The sequence below is a fragment of the Eretmochelys imbricata genome, chromosome 8 (assembly GCF_965152235.1).
Source record: "Eretmochelys imbricata isolate rEreImb1 chromosome 8, rEreImb1.hap1, whole genome shotgun sequence".
Lineage (NCBI taxonomy): Eukaryota > Metazoa > Chordata > Testudines > Cheloniidae > Eretmochelys > Eretmochelys imbricata.
This window is the reverse complement of record NC_135579.1, coordinates 51,216,169-51,234,468: the sequence shown is the minus strand read 5'-3', so window position 1 is coordinate 51,234,468 and position 18,300 is coordinate 51,216,169. Positions and strand designations below refer to the sequence as shown.

General features: G+C 48.9%; 1 protein-coding gene across 1 annotated transcript in view; it reads left to right on the top strand.

The window, feature by feature from the left end:
• The window catches only part of SEC16B (SEC16 homolog B, endoplasmic reticulum export factor), a 36,521-nt gene that overhangs the window by 5,597 nt on the left and 12,624 nt on the right, over positions 1-18,300 (top strand). Inside the window, exons 6-15 of the mRNA XM_077824900.1 lie at positions 212-369; positions 2,851-2,912; positions 3,999-4,134; positions 4,883-5,113; positions 7,432-7,529; positions 8,023-8,104; positions 9,189-9,306; positions 11,287-11,398; positions 14,104-14,209; positions 17,585-17,725. Coding sequence (XP_077681026.1) covers positions 212-369; positions 2,851-2,912; positions 3,999-4,134; positions 4,883-5,113; positions 7,432-7,529; positions 8,023-8,104; positions 9,189-9,306; positions 11,287-11,398; positions 14,104-14,209; positions 17,585-17,725 — 1,244 coding nt within the window. The remainder of the gene's footprint in view (positions 1-211; positions 370-2,850; positions 2,913-3,998; positions 4,135-4,882; positions 5,114-7,431; positions 7,530-8,022; positions 8,105-9,188; positions 9,307-11,286; positions 11,399-14,103; positions 14,210-17,584; positions 17,726-18,300) is intronic.

Below are 18,300 nucleotides of genomic sequence, written 5' to 3'. Positions count from 1 at the left end.
ACTTCAGTCAGTTCAGAGAAGGGCTGTTTCCCTGAATTCTGCCTGGCACAGTCTGTAGGGCCTTGGCCCCTGTACCAGCTGGTGGAGAAAGCTTGGTGCTGCCTGGAAGCATGTTTGGTGCTGTCCCTAGGGCTTTCCCCCAGTAACAAAGCTTGCTGAGTGGCTGTGAAAGGGCTGGCTCTGGACTGTGTGTACATTTGTTGCTGTTTAGAGGAAGTCTCGCTGTCCACCCCGCACCCCGTGGCACCCCAGAAGTATTCTCTCCCTCATGTGCCAGTGTGCTTCGGAGCAGGAGGCCAGCTGGTCCGAGTGTGCCCTAACTCCCCAGCTGATGGGCAGCCCGCCCTCATCGAAATGCACAGCCTGGAGGTAACCAACCACCCAGCCACCTGCAACTGAGAGCTGCCATCCCATCACCCACCCGCACTGCTCCATAACCCCTCATACCCTCCCATCCCCTGCCTGTACTGCCCTATAATTCTTCATACCCTCCCATCCCCTGCCTGCACAGCCCTTTAACCCCTTGTGACCTCCCATCCCCCACCTGTAACCCCTCATACCCTCCCATCCTCCGCCCGCACTGCCCCTGTAACACTTTGTACCCTTCCATCCACCACCCACACTGCCCCTTTAAACCTGAGGGCCCCAGATTGAGGGACCTGAGTTTTGTGCTGTCTCTCCATTTCCCTGAGCAGTGCCAGCTCCCTTCCCGCCCACGTCTCACTGTTTCAAACAGTGCTATGGTAAAGCACAGTAGGATCTACACAGACCAGTTAAGGAACAACATGTTAGTGTGCTTTAGAAATCAACCCCTCCCACCACACCATGGAGACATGCCCTTAGGAACTAGCCATGCCTTACAGTGACTAAGACTTTAGGGTTGAGCAGTGTCCTTAACCTGGGCTCAAGAGGACATCATGTGCAACTTCACAGCGGGCTGCATGTTTTGCCAGCACGCTCTGCCATCGTAAAATGGAATCACCCAAAGCTGTGGTACTCTGCTCTGGAGCCTTTGGCCATAGTGCAGACGGAGGGATCTCACACAGGACTAGGGCCATTCTGGTTCTTACAGGTCCTTGAATGAGACTCCAAGGCAGTTCCAGGTTCTGCACAAATTGCTTTTATTGGCAGGTCCTCTGTGTGAGTTACCTGGGTTGGCTCTTATACCCTGTAGCTGTCCAAATGACTGGTCTCATTGGGCCAAAGGCCTTGGAGTCACAACTCTCTCCTTTGAGCATAAGCTTTTGTGAGCTACAGCTCAATTCATCGGATGCATTCTTTGGAAAATACAGTGGGGAGATTTATATACACAGAGAACATGAAACAATGGGTGTTACCATACACACTGTAACTAGAGTGATCACTTAAGGTGAGCTATTATCAGCAGGAGAGCGGGGGGTGGGGGTGGGAAGGGAACCTTTTGTAGTGATAATCAAGGTGGGCCATTTCCAGCAGTTGACAAGAATGTCTGAGGAACAGTTGCGGGGGGAGGGGGGATAAACATGGGGAAATAGTTTTACGTTGTGTAATGACCCATCCATTCCCAGTCACTATTCAAGCCTAAGTTAATTGTATCCAGTTTGCAAATTCATTCCAGTTCAGCAGTCTCTCGTTGGAGTCTGTTTTTGAAGTTTTTTTGTTGAAGTATTGCCACTTTTAGGTCTGTAATCGAGTGACCAGAGAGATTGAAGTGTTCTCCAACTGGTTTTTGAATGTTATAATTCTTGATGTCTGATTTGTGTCCATTTATTCTTTTGCGTAGAGACTGTCCAGTTTGACCAAAGTACATGGCAGAGGGGCTTCAAAAACAGACTCCAACGAGAGACTGCTGAATTGGAATTAATTTGCAAGCTGGATACAATTAACTTAGGCTTGAATAGTGACTGGGAATGGATGGGTCATTACACAACGTAAAACTATTTCCCCATGTTTAGCCCCCATCCCCAACTGTTCCTCAGACGTTCTTGTCAACTGCTGGAAATGGCCCACCTTGATTATCACTACAATAGGTTTTCTTCCCCCCTTCCCCCCCCCCCCCCCCCGCTCTCCTGATGGTAATAGCTCATCTTAAGTGATCACTCTCCTTACAGTGTGTATGGTAACACCCATTGTTTCATGTTCTCTGTGTATATAGATCTCCCCACTGTATTTTCCACTGAATGCATCCGATGAAGTGAGCTGTAGCTCACGAAAGCTTATGCTCAGATAAATTTGTTAGTCTCTAAGGTGCCACAAGTACTCCTTTTCTTTTTGCGAATACAGACTAACACGGCTGCTACTCTGTGCTCCCTCAAATTGTCTCCTAAGAAGAGAGTTTTCAATCTGGTGGCTAGGGCACTAGCATGGGACTTGTGAGACCTGGGCTCAAGTCCCTGCTCTGCCACAGACTTTCTGTGTGACCCTGGGCAAGTCCCCTAGCTGCATCGTTCCTCAGTTCCTCATCTGTGCTGGGGGGTAATACCCCTGCCCTGCCTCCCACGGGTATTGGGAGGATAAATACATTAAAGATTGTGAGGTGCTCAGATATAGCAATGATGGGGGCCATATAAGCACTTTAGGTAGATTGTGTTCCACAGCGTCTGCCCCTCTTTTCCCCTCTGAGCTGGAGCCTTCTCCCTCCCAAAGGACTGCAATCATAGGAGCCAGATCCCATTGTAAAAGGCAATTGCTTCTTATAGTTGTGTGGATCAAGATGGTAAACACATCCGTGCATATGCTCCGGGATAACATGTATGCCCAAAGACGGCTTTGAGAAAAGCATCCTCAGTACTAGTAAAGCCTTTGCCAAAGCAATTTAGCTTTCAGACAGGCCTTGGTCACTGTTCTTAAGTCTCTGCTCTTGCCTCCTAGGTAATCCTTCATGACACCAAAGAGCAGGAGGAGATGCGAGCCTTCCCAGGGCCTCTGGTCAGGTACAATGCCATTGGAGGTGTACAGTAAACCATGCGCCCTATCAGCATTCCTTTCTGTCCCAGCATTCAGCTTCTCTCCAGGCTGCTACACACACAGCTTGACCGTTAAAAGAGGATATGGTCACCCGGAATTAGAGATGAGCCCAAGCCATGTAATTTGGATTCATGTTTCAAACTCCCCAAAGCCTCGGGGTGTTCAGGTCCGGGTTTTGGCTAGGCCCTCTGTAAAGATAAGGACCATCGGCAAAGTCCAGGTCCAGATTCAGCAATGTGCATGTGGTTGGTTGGATCTGTGGGTTTGCTCTATTGGGAATGCTCAGAGAACATTGTTTGACTGTTTGGTTCTTATTTCGTAACCAAGTTCAAGGAAACCTGGGTTGTAAGAAGGGGTTGTGGGACAGCCACAGTGGTTCGGATGAGCAGATGTTTCAGTCCCCTCATGCTCTGCAGAACCGAAGTCTGATGTCGTGCTCCTTGGGAGCTGAGCTTCAGTAAGAGTAGACCTGAGGAACATCTTCCCTCAACCCATCATGTTCAATCAGGTTTGCTCTGCATCATGTTGCTTATAATGAGATGCTGTTCAGTCACTCATGAGAAAAGCTGAGAGATAAAACAGGCCTACTTAAAAGAAGAGCAATGAAATTACAAAAAGCATTGAGCAAGCACAGAGGCTGGGTGGAAGTCTGAGGACCAGAGGTTAACAGCACAGTAGAAGGAGACAATATTAGTGGAGTGGCATTGTAGGTGCTAGAGTCCAATCAGCTGTGATGTTCTCTGCAGATAGATTGATCTGGATCAGGTTAAAAATGTCACCGGTACACAAAGAAGGGATTTCAGATACGTTCTAAATGTTTGTGGCTTGGCCATCTGAAAAATGGGAATCGTAATAACCAGCTTTATTACATGTTTTGTCTGATGGATGCATTGTGGTGTTATTGATATGCATGTGAATATCTCTGATTTTCTACCTCTCCTTGAATTTCGGGAGTCCTCCACATAACTCACAGAGTCCTGGGAATCCTCCCTTATGCGGTTAAGGATGTCCTGCCTTGCACTTGCCAACATCTTCTTTGTTTGTTCCTGCAGGGAGGATTTGCACAAGGTGGATGTGATGACGTTTTGCCAGCGCAGAGTGGCCATGAGCTGTGATTTGGAGACTCAGAGAGGCAGAGACTCAGCCCTGCTCTGGAAACTCTTGGTCCTCCTTTGCCGGCAGAACGGGGTGTGTGTCCTTTTGCGTTGTGATGCATTCCAGTCCTTTTGAGTCTTTTTGGTTCAGTTAAGGATGGCTCGTTGTGAGAGTCCCTTTTGTGTGTCTGAAGCAGCCAGGTGCTGCTATGGGGGATCTTAAATGCATTTCACTCCCCCATTAATGCTGACCACCAGTGCGGCCCAAAGCACCAGGTACATTGAAGAGACACCTCTCCAGGGCTGTTCCCCAAACCAGGTGCAGCACCTTTGAAATACCAATGTTCCAATGGAACAGCAGCACCTAAAGAGACACTGTCAACTTAATTTATGAGCCAACATTTCTGTCCAGAAGGAGATTAGTGTATCAAACCCAATCTGCAGGAGATCTGCCACTGAATGTTAGAAGGAATCAGGACCAGACCACTGAGATCTATAAAGTTTGATTTTTGCTATTATGTCCCTTGTTGATGACTCATTGCCTTGACTTTCTCTCCACTAACACTGTGTATATGTGATTAAGACAATGACACTCACTAGGACAAAAATCATATGGGCCACTGATCTTCATGCTTCAGGGCATAGATTGACCAGGAGTGATGGGTCAGGAAGGAATTATTCCCCATAGTACGGTAATATTTGGTGTGGTGCATTTGGGGGGATTTATACCTATCTCCATATTATGCAGTGTTGTCCACTGGCCAAGGCTGGATACCAGACTAGATGGGCCACTGGTCTGTTCTAAGATGTCAGTTCTCATGTTCCTCCATTTCCCTGTGCAGTCCATGGTGGGTTCAGACACAGCTGAGCTGCTGATGCAAGACTGCAAGCGCCTGGAGAAGTATAAAAGGCAAGACCCAGGAACTAATCTGATCAACCTGACCAATGAAGAGTGGCCAGTGCAGGGCTCCGGGACACCAGACCTCCTCACTGGGGAGATCCCACCCAGCATGGAGACACCAGAGCAGAGAGTGGAGAAATTCACCAAGCTCCTCTTCTATGGCAGAAAGAAAGTAAGTAGGGTGCATGCACACCGGTGTCTCCAGAGACTCCCCACTGCTCCCTTTCTAACGTTTTCCCTGCCTGCAGTGGAAAGGGTGGGTTTTCCAGGGCCACGAACCCCTCTCTGTAATTGATTGGGAGGCGGTCTGAGCAACGCAGCTCTCATTTTCCCATGGGTGCTGGCAGTGATACCTCCACAGTGCTCCTGTAACTGTCACTGGCTCAGAGAGCCAGGAATTGGGTCCAGGTCTTTCTCTGACTGCAGTGCGGAGTCTGTTGCTAATCCTCCCTTGGCCCAGTCTAACACTGGCTTGTCTTTTGAAGAGGGCTCGAATGGGTGGTAGTGGCTAAGGAAGGTCCCTGTGCCACTGTGCCTTAGGAGGTCACAACTGAGAATACCAAATTCAGCACAAGCTACTGGGAAAAAGGGCAGACAAACCCCAAAACTGGTGGTTGTTTTTCCATGAAATATACCAATCCAGCAACAAAAGTAATCTTCTGTCTCACCACACTGGCTAACAAGAAGTCAGGAATGCAGTCTCCTTAAGTACTCCAGTCCTGGATTCAACACCCAGACACTAGACTTAATGATGAGTGGTTATTTAAAACCAATTTAATCAAACAAAAGGTTCTTCTGATCCCAAAGGACCAGCCACATACCCAGATCAATATATAACTCAGATCCTACCCAGTAATCACGCCATTGCCAATCCGTCAGTATCAAAAATCTAAAGGTTTATTTATAAAAAAGAAAGAAAGGTGAGAGTTAAAATTGGTTTAAAGGAATCAAATACATACAACAATTGCAAAGTTCTTGGATCAGGCTTGTAGCAGTGATGTAATTAAACTGCTGGCTTGTGAAGCCTGTGGTTGCTTCCAAATCATTGGAAGGTCCTCGGTCCCTTGGTTGGAATGCTCCCATTAGTATAAGTTCATAGTCCAGAGGTTTGAGCAGGAAAGAGGCAAAATGGAGATGTTTCCAGGGCCTTTTATAGCTTCTGCCAAGTGAAGGGAAACCCACTGTTCTAGTTTGTGGAAAATTACAGGTAACAAGATGGAGTTTGGAGTCACATGGGCAAGTCACAATACTGCATGCTTCGCTTAGTTATAGCAGAGGCAATTACCCATACTCTAGTTAGAATGTCCTCAGGAAAGTCCATTAAGTGTAGATAGGCGTCTTCCATGGTCCATTGTAAGCTGAGTGTTCTTTGATGGGCCATTCAACTTGAATAGTCCCTTCACAATATGCTAGCTAAATACCTTGTTGGTGTTACCACAGGAGCAAACATTTGACATACAGGTACATAGTTAATAATTGTAACTTCAGATACAAAAATGATACATGCGTACAAATAGCATAATCATATTCAGCAACTCATAACCTTTCCATAGACACCTTACTTGACATATTTTGTACAACATTTGTTGCAAGTATATAATAGCGGTAGCAACAATGATCTACGTGGTCATATTTTAATCAGATAATGTCACACCCTGTTTGTAGAATTAACCCCTGAATCTGCATTAGGGCAAAAATGTCCCACTGTTGCTAACACCAAGGCAGCACCACTGATGATAGCAATTGCAGGAGCTCTGCTGTCGATAACCAGTGTGACAGATAAGCCTTATTGGGGTGGGGTCCAATAGATACAGCAGGGGTGCTGGAACAATTTGTACAGTGGAGTTGCTGAGAGCCATTGAACCAAACTGTAAAACTTGTGTGTGACGGAAACCACTTCAAGACAGGGGTGTGTGGCAACCCCTCCAGCACCCCTAGTTCCAGCACTTTTGGGACACAGTTTTCCAAATTGTAATGGCCAAGGGCATCTCATCTAAGAGCTCCTGCGTTTGCTATCACAGTTGGAGCTGAAGTGGTGGTCGCAATGGTGGGAGGGAAAACCTCTAGTGCAGAGAAGCCTTTAGTGCCCAGTCTAGAATTCTGACTTTGTGGCATTAATTGCTAATAGGCAGCCTGGAGCTTGTAGTCAGTGGGACAGCACTAATACTTTTGTACAGGTAGGAATAAACATAAGGAGGCCTGGGTGATGGAGAACAATTTATCTAAGCTGGCTCCAGATGGGTAAACCCAACAGTCACATCATCCATTGCAGGCTTGAGCTGGCCCCATGTTTGGGGGGACATATTACACCCATGGGAAAAATCAATTCATTTCTCGCAAACCCAGCTCCCTGCAGATGGGAAGAAGCCCCAGGCTAGGGGAATCCATCTGTAGGTCCCATGCTTGGCCTTGGAAAGTAAGGACCTTCCTTTCACAGCAGTGGGAGAGAGAGAAATGGTAACAGGACAATTTTTTTTCTCCTGACTGTAGGAAGCCCTGGACTGGGCCATGAGAAGTCATCTGTGGGGTCATGCCCTATTCCTGTCAAGCAAGATGGACCTGAGGACCTACAGCTGGGTTCTGTCTGGGTGTGTAGGAGCTGCCAGAGCATGGTGCTCAAGAACCCTCCACGTGATTGGCCCCCTCCCCTGCCATTCACAGCTGCATAACATCCCTGTTGAGTCTCCCACTTTGTCCGTGCTTCACACAACCTGAGCCCTTGGATGGAGGATTTCTGCTGTTTGTCTCTCCCTACCTTGGAGATGAGCAAGGGGTTTGGGCTCACCGATCACTCTATCTTAGGTACTTACATGGCCCCCTCACTGCCATATCTGAAGGCCGCACACTCTTTAATGTATTTATCCTCACCCAGCCCTGTAAGGTAAGGAAGTTTTATCCATGTGTTACAGAGGGGGAACTAAGGCACAGTGAGGCTAAGGGAGTTTCCCAAGGTCATAGAGGAAGTGTAGCAGAGCAGGAATTGAACCCAGACTATCCATGTGCTACGCTAGTGTTCTAATCACTGGACCGTCCTTCTTTCCTGTCAGCATAATGGCCTGTCTCTCTGCTCTCGGTTTGCAGGTTCACAAGCACGCTGGCCCTCAACGACCCTCTGCAGACTCTCTTCCAGCTCATGTCCGGAAGGATACCTCAGGCTGCGCTGGTACTGAATGGAAAAGCATCTGGCTCCCTCCCTGCCCTCAATGCCTTGTGTTGGTGTAGGGTAGGGGAGTGGGCCTCAGTGGCACTCTGCAGTGCTTCATAGGATGACATCTCAGTATCATCAATTTGTCCTTCAGGATGTTCACTGCAGTGAACAGCAAAGTAACTGGCCATTTTTCACTGTGCTGCTAAGCTGGCTGCCTGTTGCCACCTCCCAGATGGCATCAGGGTCCCTGCCTATTTCTGTTTGCCCCATGAGACTGGGGTAACCATATCCTGGTGCGGTGATGCGTTTGCATGTGCATGTCCGTGCGCTGCCTCGATGCATGGCGACCCAATATCATCACGTGCCAATGCAACGTCGTGAGCAGCACAGTGAACAGTCGGACTCTTTTAACTGTCTGGCTCACAGGGACAGGACAGATTCATGCCAAAGGGGCTGTCCTGTGAATATGGGATGGGTGACAACCCCAGTATGATGTAGTGACCCCTCCTAGCACCAGCACAGTGGCATTCCTCTATAGGAACCTGATACAGTGGGGATGCAGCGTAAGAACCTAGTGCGCCACATAGGATTGCATGACAGTGTGCTGTGGTGGCACAGGGTGGGGGAGGCATGGAGCTGACTTGCAGAAGGTCTCTGTGGAGGCATGAAAGAGCACAGAGGCCTGAAATTTGAGGGGACATGGAAAACTCAGGCTGACAGAGGGAATGCAGGGAGGGTGAAGCGGCCCAGCTCAGCTGATTGGAGTGGAGGCTGACACAGAGGCATGATGCTAGGTGAATGTTTTTGGTTACTTGGCATAAACTAATTGCTATTAAGTTGGCTTCTTGCAGAAGGCACAAACTGCCAGGCAACATTTGTGAAGCCACAGCCAGAAGCAGGAGAAGAGAAATGCACTGTAGCTTTTTTGCCTCCTCTGCCTTTAGGTCTCACTTGAACAGATGTAGTCACTTCATTTCTTTATTCACAGACAGTGTTCCTTCCCTTGTGATGCTTCAATAGCTCTGTACCTAGTAAAGGTCAGATCAAGGAGCTAAAGCAGCCAAACTATTTATTCATCTTTCTTTGTTTCTGCTCCCAGTGCTGTGGGGATGGCAGGTGGGGAGACTGGAGACCACACCTGGCAGTGATGCTGTCCAATCAGGTTGGGGGCACTGAGCTGAACCACCGGGCCATCGTCGCCATGGGAGACACCTTGGGTGAGGAGAGGTGATGACTGGGCCCAGCTGAGCGGCCCACACTTAGCGTCAGATAGGACGCCCCATTGTGCTTACACTTTTAGCGTACTCCATTACAGGAGGTGGGAGGATGGTGACATAATGGTTAAACATGCCTCCGGGTTCAAAACCACCCTGATGGAAATAAGCTTAGTCTCGGTTCTGTCCCCACTGTAGAGCCAGCCACATCACCTTCGCCACCACACACAGCTTGGCCTTGCTGGGAGCGTGCGCTGAGCATCCACTTGGAATGCCATCTTGCTCATTTCATACCAGTGGTTGGGATCATTGGTGGTGCACAGCTGGAAAGTTCCTACTACTGCTACCCAGAAAAGAGGAGCTCAGATATTTACATTCCAGTTGCAATAAGATTTGCTGCCACAAAATAGACACTCAGAAATGTACAGGCCACCCAGAAAGCACAGGTCAACATTTTCTGATGTGGATGGCTAAAGTTAGACACCTAAATTAGAAAAGGGCCTTTCCGAGATGCTGAGTACACAGAGCTCCCGCTGGCCAGGCTTACCTCCTGCAGAAGCCAAGTTCATTTTTAAAATTTTTGTCTATGTGTATGGACCCCCCGACATATACTTCAGTGGGGCAGAGAGAGGCCATTTGAGAACAGGTGGCTGACAAGGTGCCCTCAGGGTAAGGTGAGCCCATCTAGGACTGGTGGGACGGCTGGCTATCTGCTCAGCTCTCTTGGCCAGCCTGGATTTGTGTCTGTGGAATTGGTGGCGTGAGTGGATATCTGCTCAGTTCTCTTGGCTAGCTTGGGCTTGTGCTGCTTGTATGCAGTTGGGAGTGAGTTTGTATCATGGAGTGGTTTAAATGGGTGCAGTACATGCTGTTGTGAACTCACTGCCCACCATGAAGGAACTATGAGTTGGGGCGACTTACATACATTCAGAGATGCCTTCTCGCCCCTGAGCCATCTGATGCCAGCCACTGATCTCGCCTGCCCCTGCACAGGTCATTCTGGGGGACTGGTGCAGCAGTCTTTTCTCTCGTGAATTCCCTACACTGTGACCTTGGGGCTCTGCTGCTGTCTTCACTCTTTGCTTCCAAGATGAACAATCCTTTATTTTCCTCTTTAGCTCAGCCCCATGACTGTATTAATAAATTACTGCACAGCTTCTATTAAAGTGCCATAAGATGCCTTGGCAGCATACGGGGCTATGTAAGCTGTTGTGAACCGATGTGTGTATGTTTGTGAGCCTTGACAAGATTGTGCATCTGCTCCTTTCCATGTAATTGTGTAGTGTATGCAATTGTGACTGTGTGTCTGTGTGCTTGTGTCCAAAGGCCTGTATCTGCCTGCATACCCCTGCCCATACACCTGTGTGCCTGGCTGCCTTTAATACAGCGAGCCTACATGTTCCAGGGCAATGTAACGTGTGTGTGGAGATGTACCGCAGTATATGTGCAGACATGGGTGTAAGTAACTGCGTAAAGACAGGTGTGCAGGGTGGCAGGGAAAGGAATGGGAATACTGCTCTCCCCTGCACGCTCAATCAGATAATAGACACTGTATACTCCTGTTGGTGAAATATCCCTATTGCAGGCTCTGAAATGCATACCTCTCTGCCCTAGTGCATGGGTCACAGATGTGGCTGACAGAGAGACTTAATCAGCTTATTCTTAGTGCCAGCTATGCGGTGACAATGGTAGAAAGTCTCACCACAGATCTTGCTACATGGAAACAACCTGAAGAAGCTAAACGGGAGCCAGACACTTACTGGCACGTGCTTCTGCCACCCAGTCAGGTCGTCTAATGGAAAATTAAACTTGATGAATAGCAAAATAACAGTCGTGCAAGAGGATGTACGGTGAAGGGGTTGCCTCGGGGTTGGGGGCCCTGGATGGGCAGAGAGGGGAGATGAATACAGCTGTTTTATCATGTGCGCATTTGAAGGTGTATTTTTCTTGTGACTGGCTTTTGTCCATCTTCTTCCTGTCCAGCTGGGAGAGGGTTAATACAAGCTGCTCACTTCTGCTATCTAATGGCGAATGTCCCTTTTGGTCACTACGGGGTTAAGACAGACCACATGGTGTTGCTGGGCAGTGACCCCAGGTGAGTAAGCCAAGCAGGTAGGCTCCTGCAAATATTTACAATTGTCATTCTTAGGAGTCAGAACAGCTCCCCCAGGGATCTCCCAGGGCTTTACAAACAGGAACTAACACTCCTCGGAGGGAGACCTAGTTTACAGTTTGTTTATTTATTTTAAAAATGAACGTTTATTAGAGTGGAGCCCCTGGCCCTGGGGGGAGTGTTACACACATGCCCACCCCCCATGGGCACTGGGACTCCCGGGTAGCACCCAAGGGGGCACTGGAGAGTCCATGGAGGAATCTGCCCTGTGCCAGGACTTGTCATACAAGACAGACGGAAGGGGGGTGAGGAATCTGGCCACCCAGCACCATAGCCCCCAGGGCAGATGGGGGCCAAGTCTGCCTGGCGTCTGCTGGGGCCCCGGGGTGGGGGCCCTCCCCGGGCTATCTCAGTCCAAGTTTCTTCTTCTCTTTCTGCTTCTTGTGCACCACATCGATGTTGTGATCCTTCCACATGCTCTTGCGCAGTTTGATGGGGTGTAGTCATTGGGGTCCTTGAAGCTGACAAACCCATAGCCCTTGGTCTTCCTGGTTAGGAACAGCAAGGTGGAATGCTGCGCCTAAGGGTATCTCTACAACAGTGGCATAGCTGGGAACAGAACCCAGGAGTTCCCTGCTAACCTCGCTAGAGTGCTGTGCATTGTGCTAATGGCCAAAGGTATACTGGGAATGATGGTGCCATTCAGAGACTGGCACTATCAATGGTGCCAAATCAGAGATTTCTTGAGGGGGCAAATTCCAGTCCCTGCCTCCACCCAACAGTGAAGACCCTGTTCCATCCCCTGCTCATTCCTCCCACCCCGCAGGAACCCCAGGGTTCCCTTGGCTGGGGAGTCTCCCCGCTCTCTTACCCACATACCACGTGAGCCAGGAGCCGAGGTCTCGGCGCATTCTCCTGCGCTCCAGGAACAGACTCCGCGTGTGCCAGTTCACAATGCCACTCACTGAAATTTGGGCCGGTCATCCCTCTGTCTGTATGGAGGGGTGGCTGGGTCACATTTCAGTGGCATGGCAGCCATGCAGCTGGAGCAACACTCCAAATCGCTGCACCCTAGGTGACGGAAAATGCTGCTGTTGGGTATTCGATTGGTTGTGTTGAGCCAACTAGTTACAATGGGGGAGGCCCAGCCCACGTTCTAAAGAGCCTTGGAGGGCGATCCACTTGGCACTCATTCTACAGGTAGAGGGGATTAGGCACAGAAAGGGCAAGGGATGCTCCCAAGGACACACAGTAGGTCCCTGGAGAGAGAGAAAGACACACTGAACTCTGATGCTCTCAGGGCACTGAAGGGGTTATGCCAAGCAAATTGGCAGCCACATTACCTCCTGGATGTGTGGGTTGATCCTTTCATTGTAGTCACGTTAGTGGGGATGCATTGAAGCAGCCCAGCACCCAGGCAGCAGCAGTGTGCAGTGCTTGAAGGTAGATGGGTGTTTGGGCAGCAGTAATTTGATAATGTGGGGAGATGTTTTAACACACGTGAACGTTTTCCTCCTTGCCCACCCCTTGCCTTCCAAGCCCCAAAACATAAATACCCCTACCCACATTATCAATAACTGGAGACTGGGTGTATCCCCCAGGTGTTAGCTGTGGAGAACCCACCTGCCATTAACCAAACTGGCCACTGGATGTCACTGTGACTCCAGTTCCACAGGGATCAGCCTGGTTCTGAAAAGTGACTTCAGCTCTGTGTCTCCGGAAGAGAGTAATGATCTGTTTCATTTGGAGAGGCTCTTTGCTTTGGATTTCTGAGTGAAGGTCACTGCTCAGCAGCCCCATCTCACTTGGTCTGATTCACTGCAGCCTGGAGTTATTGTTCACATCTGGGCAAAGTGGATGTAAAAAGCTGCCCACTTGGAAGGGCAATGCTTGCCAGTCGCTGTGCACAGGTGCGAATGATTGCACAGAGGGTAAAAGGCAGTGGAAAGCAGGTCCACAGTCTGCAGGACCGCCTAGTAGAATCCAGATCCCCATTGATGGAGTGTGGTAAATAGAGTAATTTACTGTAAAGGGACAAAATATTTTTTACGGGCTGGGATTTTCAAAGAGTTCAAGGCAGCTTACCTCCCTCAGGGCCCAGCTAGAAATTTTACTTCCTAAAGAATTCCCGCTGTGTTACTAGCACTCCAGTGAGGGGATTTTAACAATCTAATTTGCTTTTCGCCATTTATGCTGTTCGTTCCTTTTTAGCATCATGGAGGTTTCAGACTTGCCCTATTTACAATTACCATGTCACACACTTAGACAATGCACAGGTGCCTCTAGTAAACACTTATTAATATTGCAGAGGTTTTCTGCTGCTATATGAGCTAGAGGGATTTGGGGTGTGCCTGTGGTGCTGGAGGGGCAAGGGAGTGCTGCGTGGAGTGAATGGGGCGGGTGTTATAGGATGTTACAGAGGATTGCTGTACCTCTTCACTTCCTTGCTTTTAAAGGTTTGTGTGGATGGGTTTGGTGCTTACCTGCTTTATAAGGAAGCTTTTGTTGGTGGGATTTGACTGGCTGTGGCATTAATCAGTTTCACTTTTGCTGCTAGTAAGTTTAACATTCTGAAGATTATTGGGGTGAGGGATGGACGCTCAGTATCCCAGACATGCAGGTTTATCATGGAGAGGAAGAGTCTTGCTTTCTGGCCCTGACCTCACATCTCTGCATTCTCCTTTCAGTCAGACATTTGTACAGTTTGCCAGGACAGAATCTATCCTGAGGACTGAAGTCTTTGAGTATTGTCAGATGCTGGGACGTCCCAAATCCTTCATCCTCTCCTTCCAGGTAATGAAAACAGTCAGGTACAGCCAGTACATTTGATGTGCAGAGCTGCCAGTGCTCAATGTGCTGTAATGTAACCTCTCCACAAATCACAACCTAATGCATTTCTGATATGCCTGTTGCCACAGACTATGGTATAAAATTACGTTCTGCCTTCAAATGGTCCCTAAAGAACTCTGCTGTCCCCCATGTCTTGCTTCACCCAGTGTTATTTACAGATAGTTTTTCTCTTTTCTTTTCCTCCATCTCCTGGCTAAGTACCATCCCCAGCCTCAACTGTCGCTGGCTGGTCTGGGCATGGCTGTGTACATCCTCACCCAGTGTAGACAGCTCAGGGCAATGTCTCAATTTCTATAATCCAGAGTTGTGAGAGAGAGGTGATTTTCATCCCCTCTATGTCTGGGCAGTGAATTGGGAGCTCGTGAAAGTGTAGGACGTATTAGGATTGGCACACTACATGCAGGCACTGCACCAGCTTCTTCACCCAGTACTGCCAGTGCATGTCAATAACAGCCTTGCTGTGCCCTTGTTATTTCTGTCCTACCCTTACTCTGCCAATGGATCTCAGTCCTCACCTGAAGAGTGCCTTGCTTTTCCATTCCTGGGTACTACATACAGCTCTGTTGATGGCCAGTGTCATCTAGTCATTAGAATAAGGGACTAGGACTTGCCATTGGCAAGTCGTATGGCTGTGTGCCTCCGTTTTCCCCGCCCGTGTAAAGAGTGTGCTAACTCTTATCTGTGTCGCTGTAGGGTTGTGAGGCTTTATGTAGTATTTGTAAAGTGGTAAGGATGAAAGGAACTATAAAAAGGCAGAGCCCCCATGCCTGAATCCACAAAGGGATTTAGGGACCTAATCCCCAGATTTAAGCACCTAAGGCCCATTTTTAGGCCCCACTGCCATCCACAAAAGCCCTGCTCAGCAGCTGCCGAATGCTGTGGGTGCCTAAACTCACTCGGGGCCTAAATTTACACTGTAAAAGTTCTCTAGGTGCCAGAATTTCTACCTTCTGAGTTTGCTGCCTCACTGTAGGCATCCAGACCCCTGTCTAACACCTAATGCCCAGAACAATCCATAACCTGGAGGAAGATAGATGTTTGTCCTCCTAACGTGTGTGCAGCCTGATCCAGTGGGCATGCCTAACTCCATACAAAACAGTGAGGGGTGGGAAGAGAGCTTTCCTTATAACTTATAATGGTTAGGGTACTCACCCTGGATGTGGGAGACCATTGGTCAAATCCCCCTTCAGCCTGATGAGAAGGGATTTGAACAGGCCTCTGCCACTTCTCAGGTGAGTGCCTGAACCACTGGGCTGTAGAATCATTCTTGCTTTGGCCCAATTAATATTTAATTATTCATGTATTTAATTAAAGTGGCACAACCTCAATAGGAGAGATTGAGGGAAACCTATATCAGACTATTCCATAGGGCAGATCCTTCTACAAATCCCTTCTCCTCATCAGGAAGAGGGGGAGATTTGACCTGGTAGCCTCCCATATCTGCTCCTCCTTCCCCACCCTCAGCTGTTTTGCATGGAGTTAGGCATGCCTGCCAGATCAGTTCCCACATGTGGCTTGGGTGGAGGAGGGCCTATCTTTCCCCCGTTTGTGGATCACTAGCTGAGATAGATGCCTCCTTGCAACCTGGACATAGGCTCAGAACTCTGTGAGAGGGGCAGGGCTTAGAGCACACCCCTCTCCTTGGCATCTCCCATTGGCTAGCATGCTGGCTTTTGTGGATGGCAAAAACTTGGGCCTCTCCATGGCAGCTAAGCCAGCCTTACTTCTGGGTCTCCCCATTCATTGTATAGGGAGTCTAGGTGCCTAACTCAGGTTTTGTGGATCCCATTGTTGTGCCAGCAATTTTCTAGGCACCTAAAAATTAGGCGGTACAGCAGCTAAATCCCTTTGGGGCTCCCATTTACCATTTACTAGTGTCACTGCTGTTTATCGCTGTCTGTCCCTCTCTCCCCTGGCCTGTAGCACTTCTCGCCACGTCCAGTCTTAAACGCTGCCACCATCATAACCCTGCCCTGCCGCACCCCCTGCTACTACAACCCTGGCTAGTCCAACCTCCTTCTCGACTTGCAGCTCTTTACCTAACTTGTGGGCAAGGGGAAGCATTTGGAGTCATGGAGAAAGGCAGCATCAGCACTATCTGCTGAGAGTGCATGGCTGCTTTTATCCCAGGTGATTCACAGCCTTGGGGTTCTGTAGGGTCCATAGGTGCTCAGTCTCCTTGATCATCGAGTGACCTGGGAGCCTGCAGCTCTTCAGTTTTGTGTAAGAAAAGAAGAGTCACCTTTCGGCTAGATTCACTGCCATGTGCTCTGCGAGGGGCCGCCCTTGAAATCCACGTGGAGGGCTTGAGTCTGCGCTGCCTTTCACGCCTGTGCAGAGGACGTGCAAAGCAGAACGGTGACGGTTACACACTTTGCACAGATACGAAGCAGTGAGAGATCAGGCCCTCCCTGGGCTCATCAGAGCTTCCTCAAAGGAGGGTCTTTTGAATTCACTCCTCTTCACAGATCATCAGAGCATGAGTCTAGCAAGTTTCAGGGCAGAGTGCCACATGTATTTATCTGCTTTAGATTTTGCCTAGATTTCCCTTCTCTAATAGCCATGCGTAACTGATGTACTTTTAACATTGTGCATAAGCACCCAGCTGCTGCAGCCTCAAGCCCTGCACAAATCAGGTGAATAAATAAATATTTCTGGCTAGGGTCCTCCCCCAGAGATCTGCTGGCACTTCTTTACCCTGACTTCAAAACCAGCCTCGCTGCAATTCCAGCCGTGAGCCCGAGGTGAGCCGAGCCAGCTAGCCTGCTGCAATGGATGGTGGGTTTGTGATATGGACAAACACCCCTTACAGATCAGAATGAGACCTTCAGCCCCACTGACCCAAGACATGACCAACTGAGCCTGTCTTTATTTCGTGCCTTTCTAAGCAGACATGTTAATGTGGAATTCTAAGATATGGCATGGTGCTGCAATAGGGCTGGGCTCTTCCCTTCTTGACTGCAAGTTGGTACTTCATTGTCTAGGCATCTAGAGGCCCCCACTAGGCTAGGTGCAGCACAGATGCATAGGGAGAGAGAGTCTGTGCCCCAAAGAGCTAACAGTCTAAACAGAGAAGACAGGCAAAGGGGAAACAGGCACAAAGAGGGAAGTTACTCAAGGTCACAAAGCAGAGGCAAGACTAGACTCTAGATCTCCTGATTTGCAGTCCTGTGTGCTACCCACTGGTCCATGCTGCCTCTGACCCAGACACCTCCATGAAGGCTGTATGGGGACCTCACCTTCTGAGCAGCTGGGCTGCTTCTTCTTTCCTTTTCTTCTCCCCACCTGGACAGTCATTTTTTTCATTCCTTTTCCAAGGTGTATAAACTGCTTTATGCTGCACGCCTGGCGGACTATGGTCTCACCTCCCAGGCCTTGCATTACTGTGAAGGGATTGGCACAGCTCTGCTAGACCAGACCCAGGCCAACCATCCGGTGCTGTTAGAACAGGTTATCAAGGTGCGTCTCTTGTAACCAGTCCTTGTTTGCTTTGGCTGTGGGTGGGGGTTAGCTGAAGTGTTTAATGGGTGAAATCCTGGCCCTGTTGGTAGTTTTGCCCTTGATTTACGTGAGGCAGGATTTCAGGAATGCTGTCAAGTTGCCTAGGCCTATATTTTACTTACAATCAACCTTCTGTTGTGAGGACCATTCTCGGAGCTCCTGGAGCTCCCAAGAGCTCAGCACTTCTGAAAATCGGCCCCAAACATCTATTTGCTGGAGTATGACAACTAAGATCAACCCAGTACAGCTGTGAGTCCTTTGGGATGCAATAGGCTGTGCTGTCTGGCTGCCTCTGGTGATTTTTCTGTAGCAGCTGCCTAAATGAGATATGTGCTGGGCTCACCCATGGTGCTGAAACAACTCCACAAGAGCCAAGTCAAATATCAAATAAAGGGGAGTGGAGGGGGAAGGGGCAACATGTGCCAACTAGGAAAGAACACAAAATTGCAGAAGAAGGAAATCTCACTTTGAAGCTTCTACAAAGTTAAAAATGGTGGAGACTTATGAAGCTAAAATCTATTTTAAAATGGTTC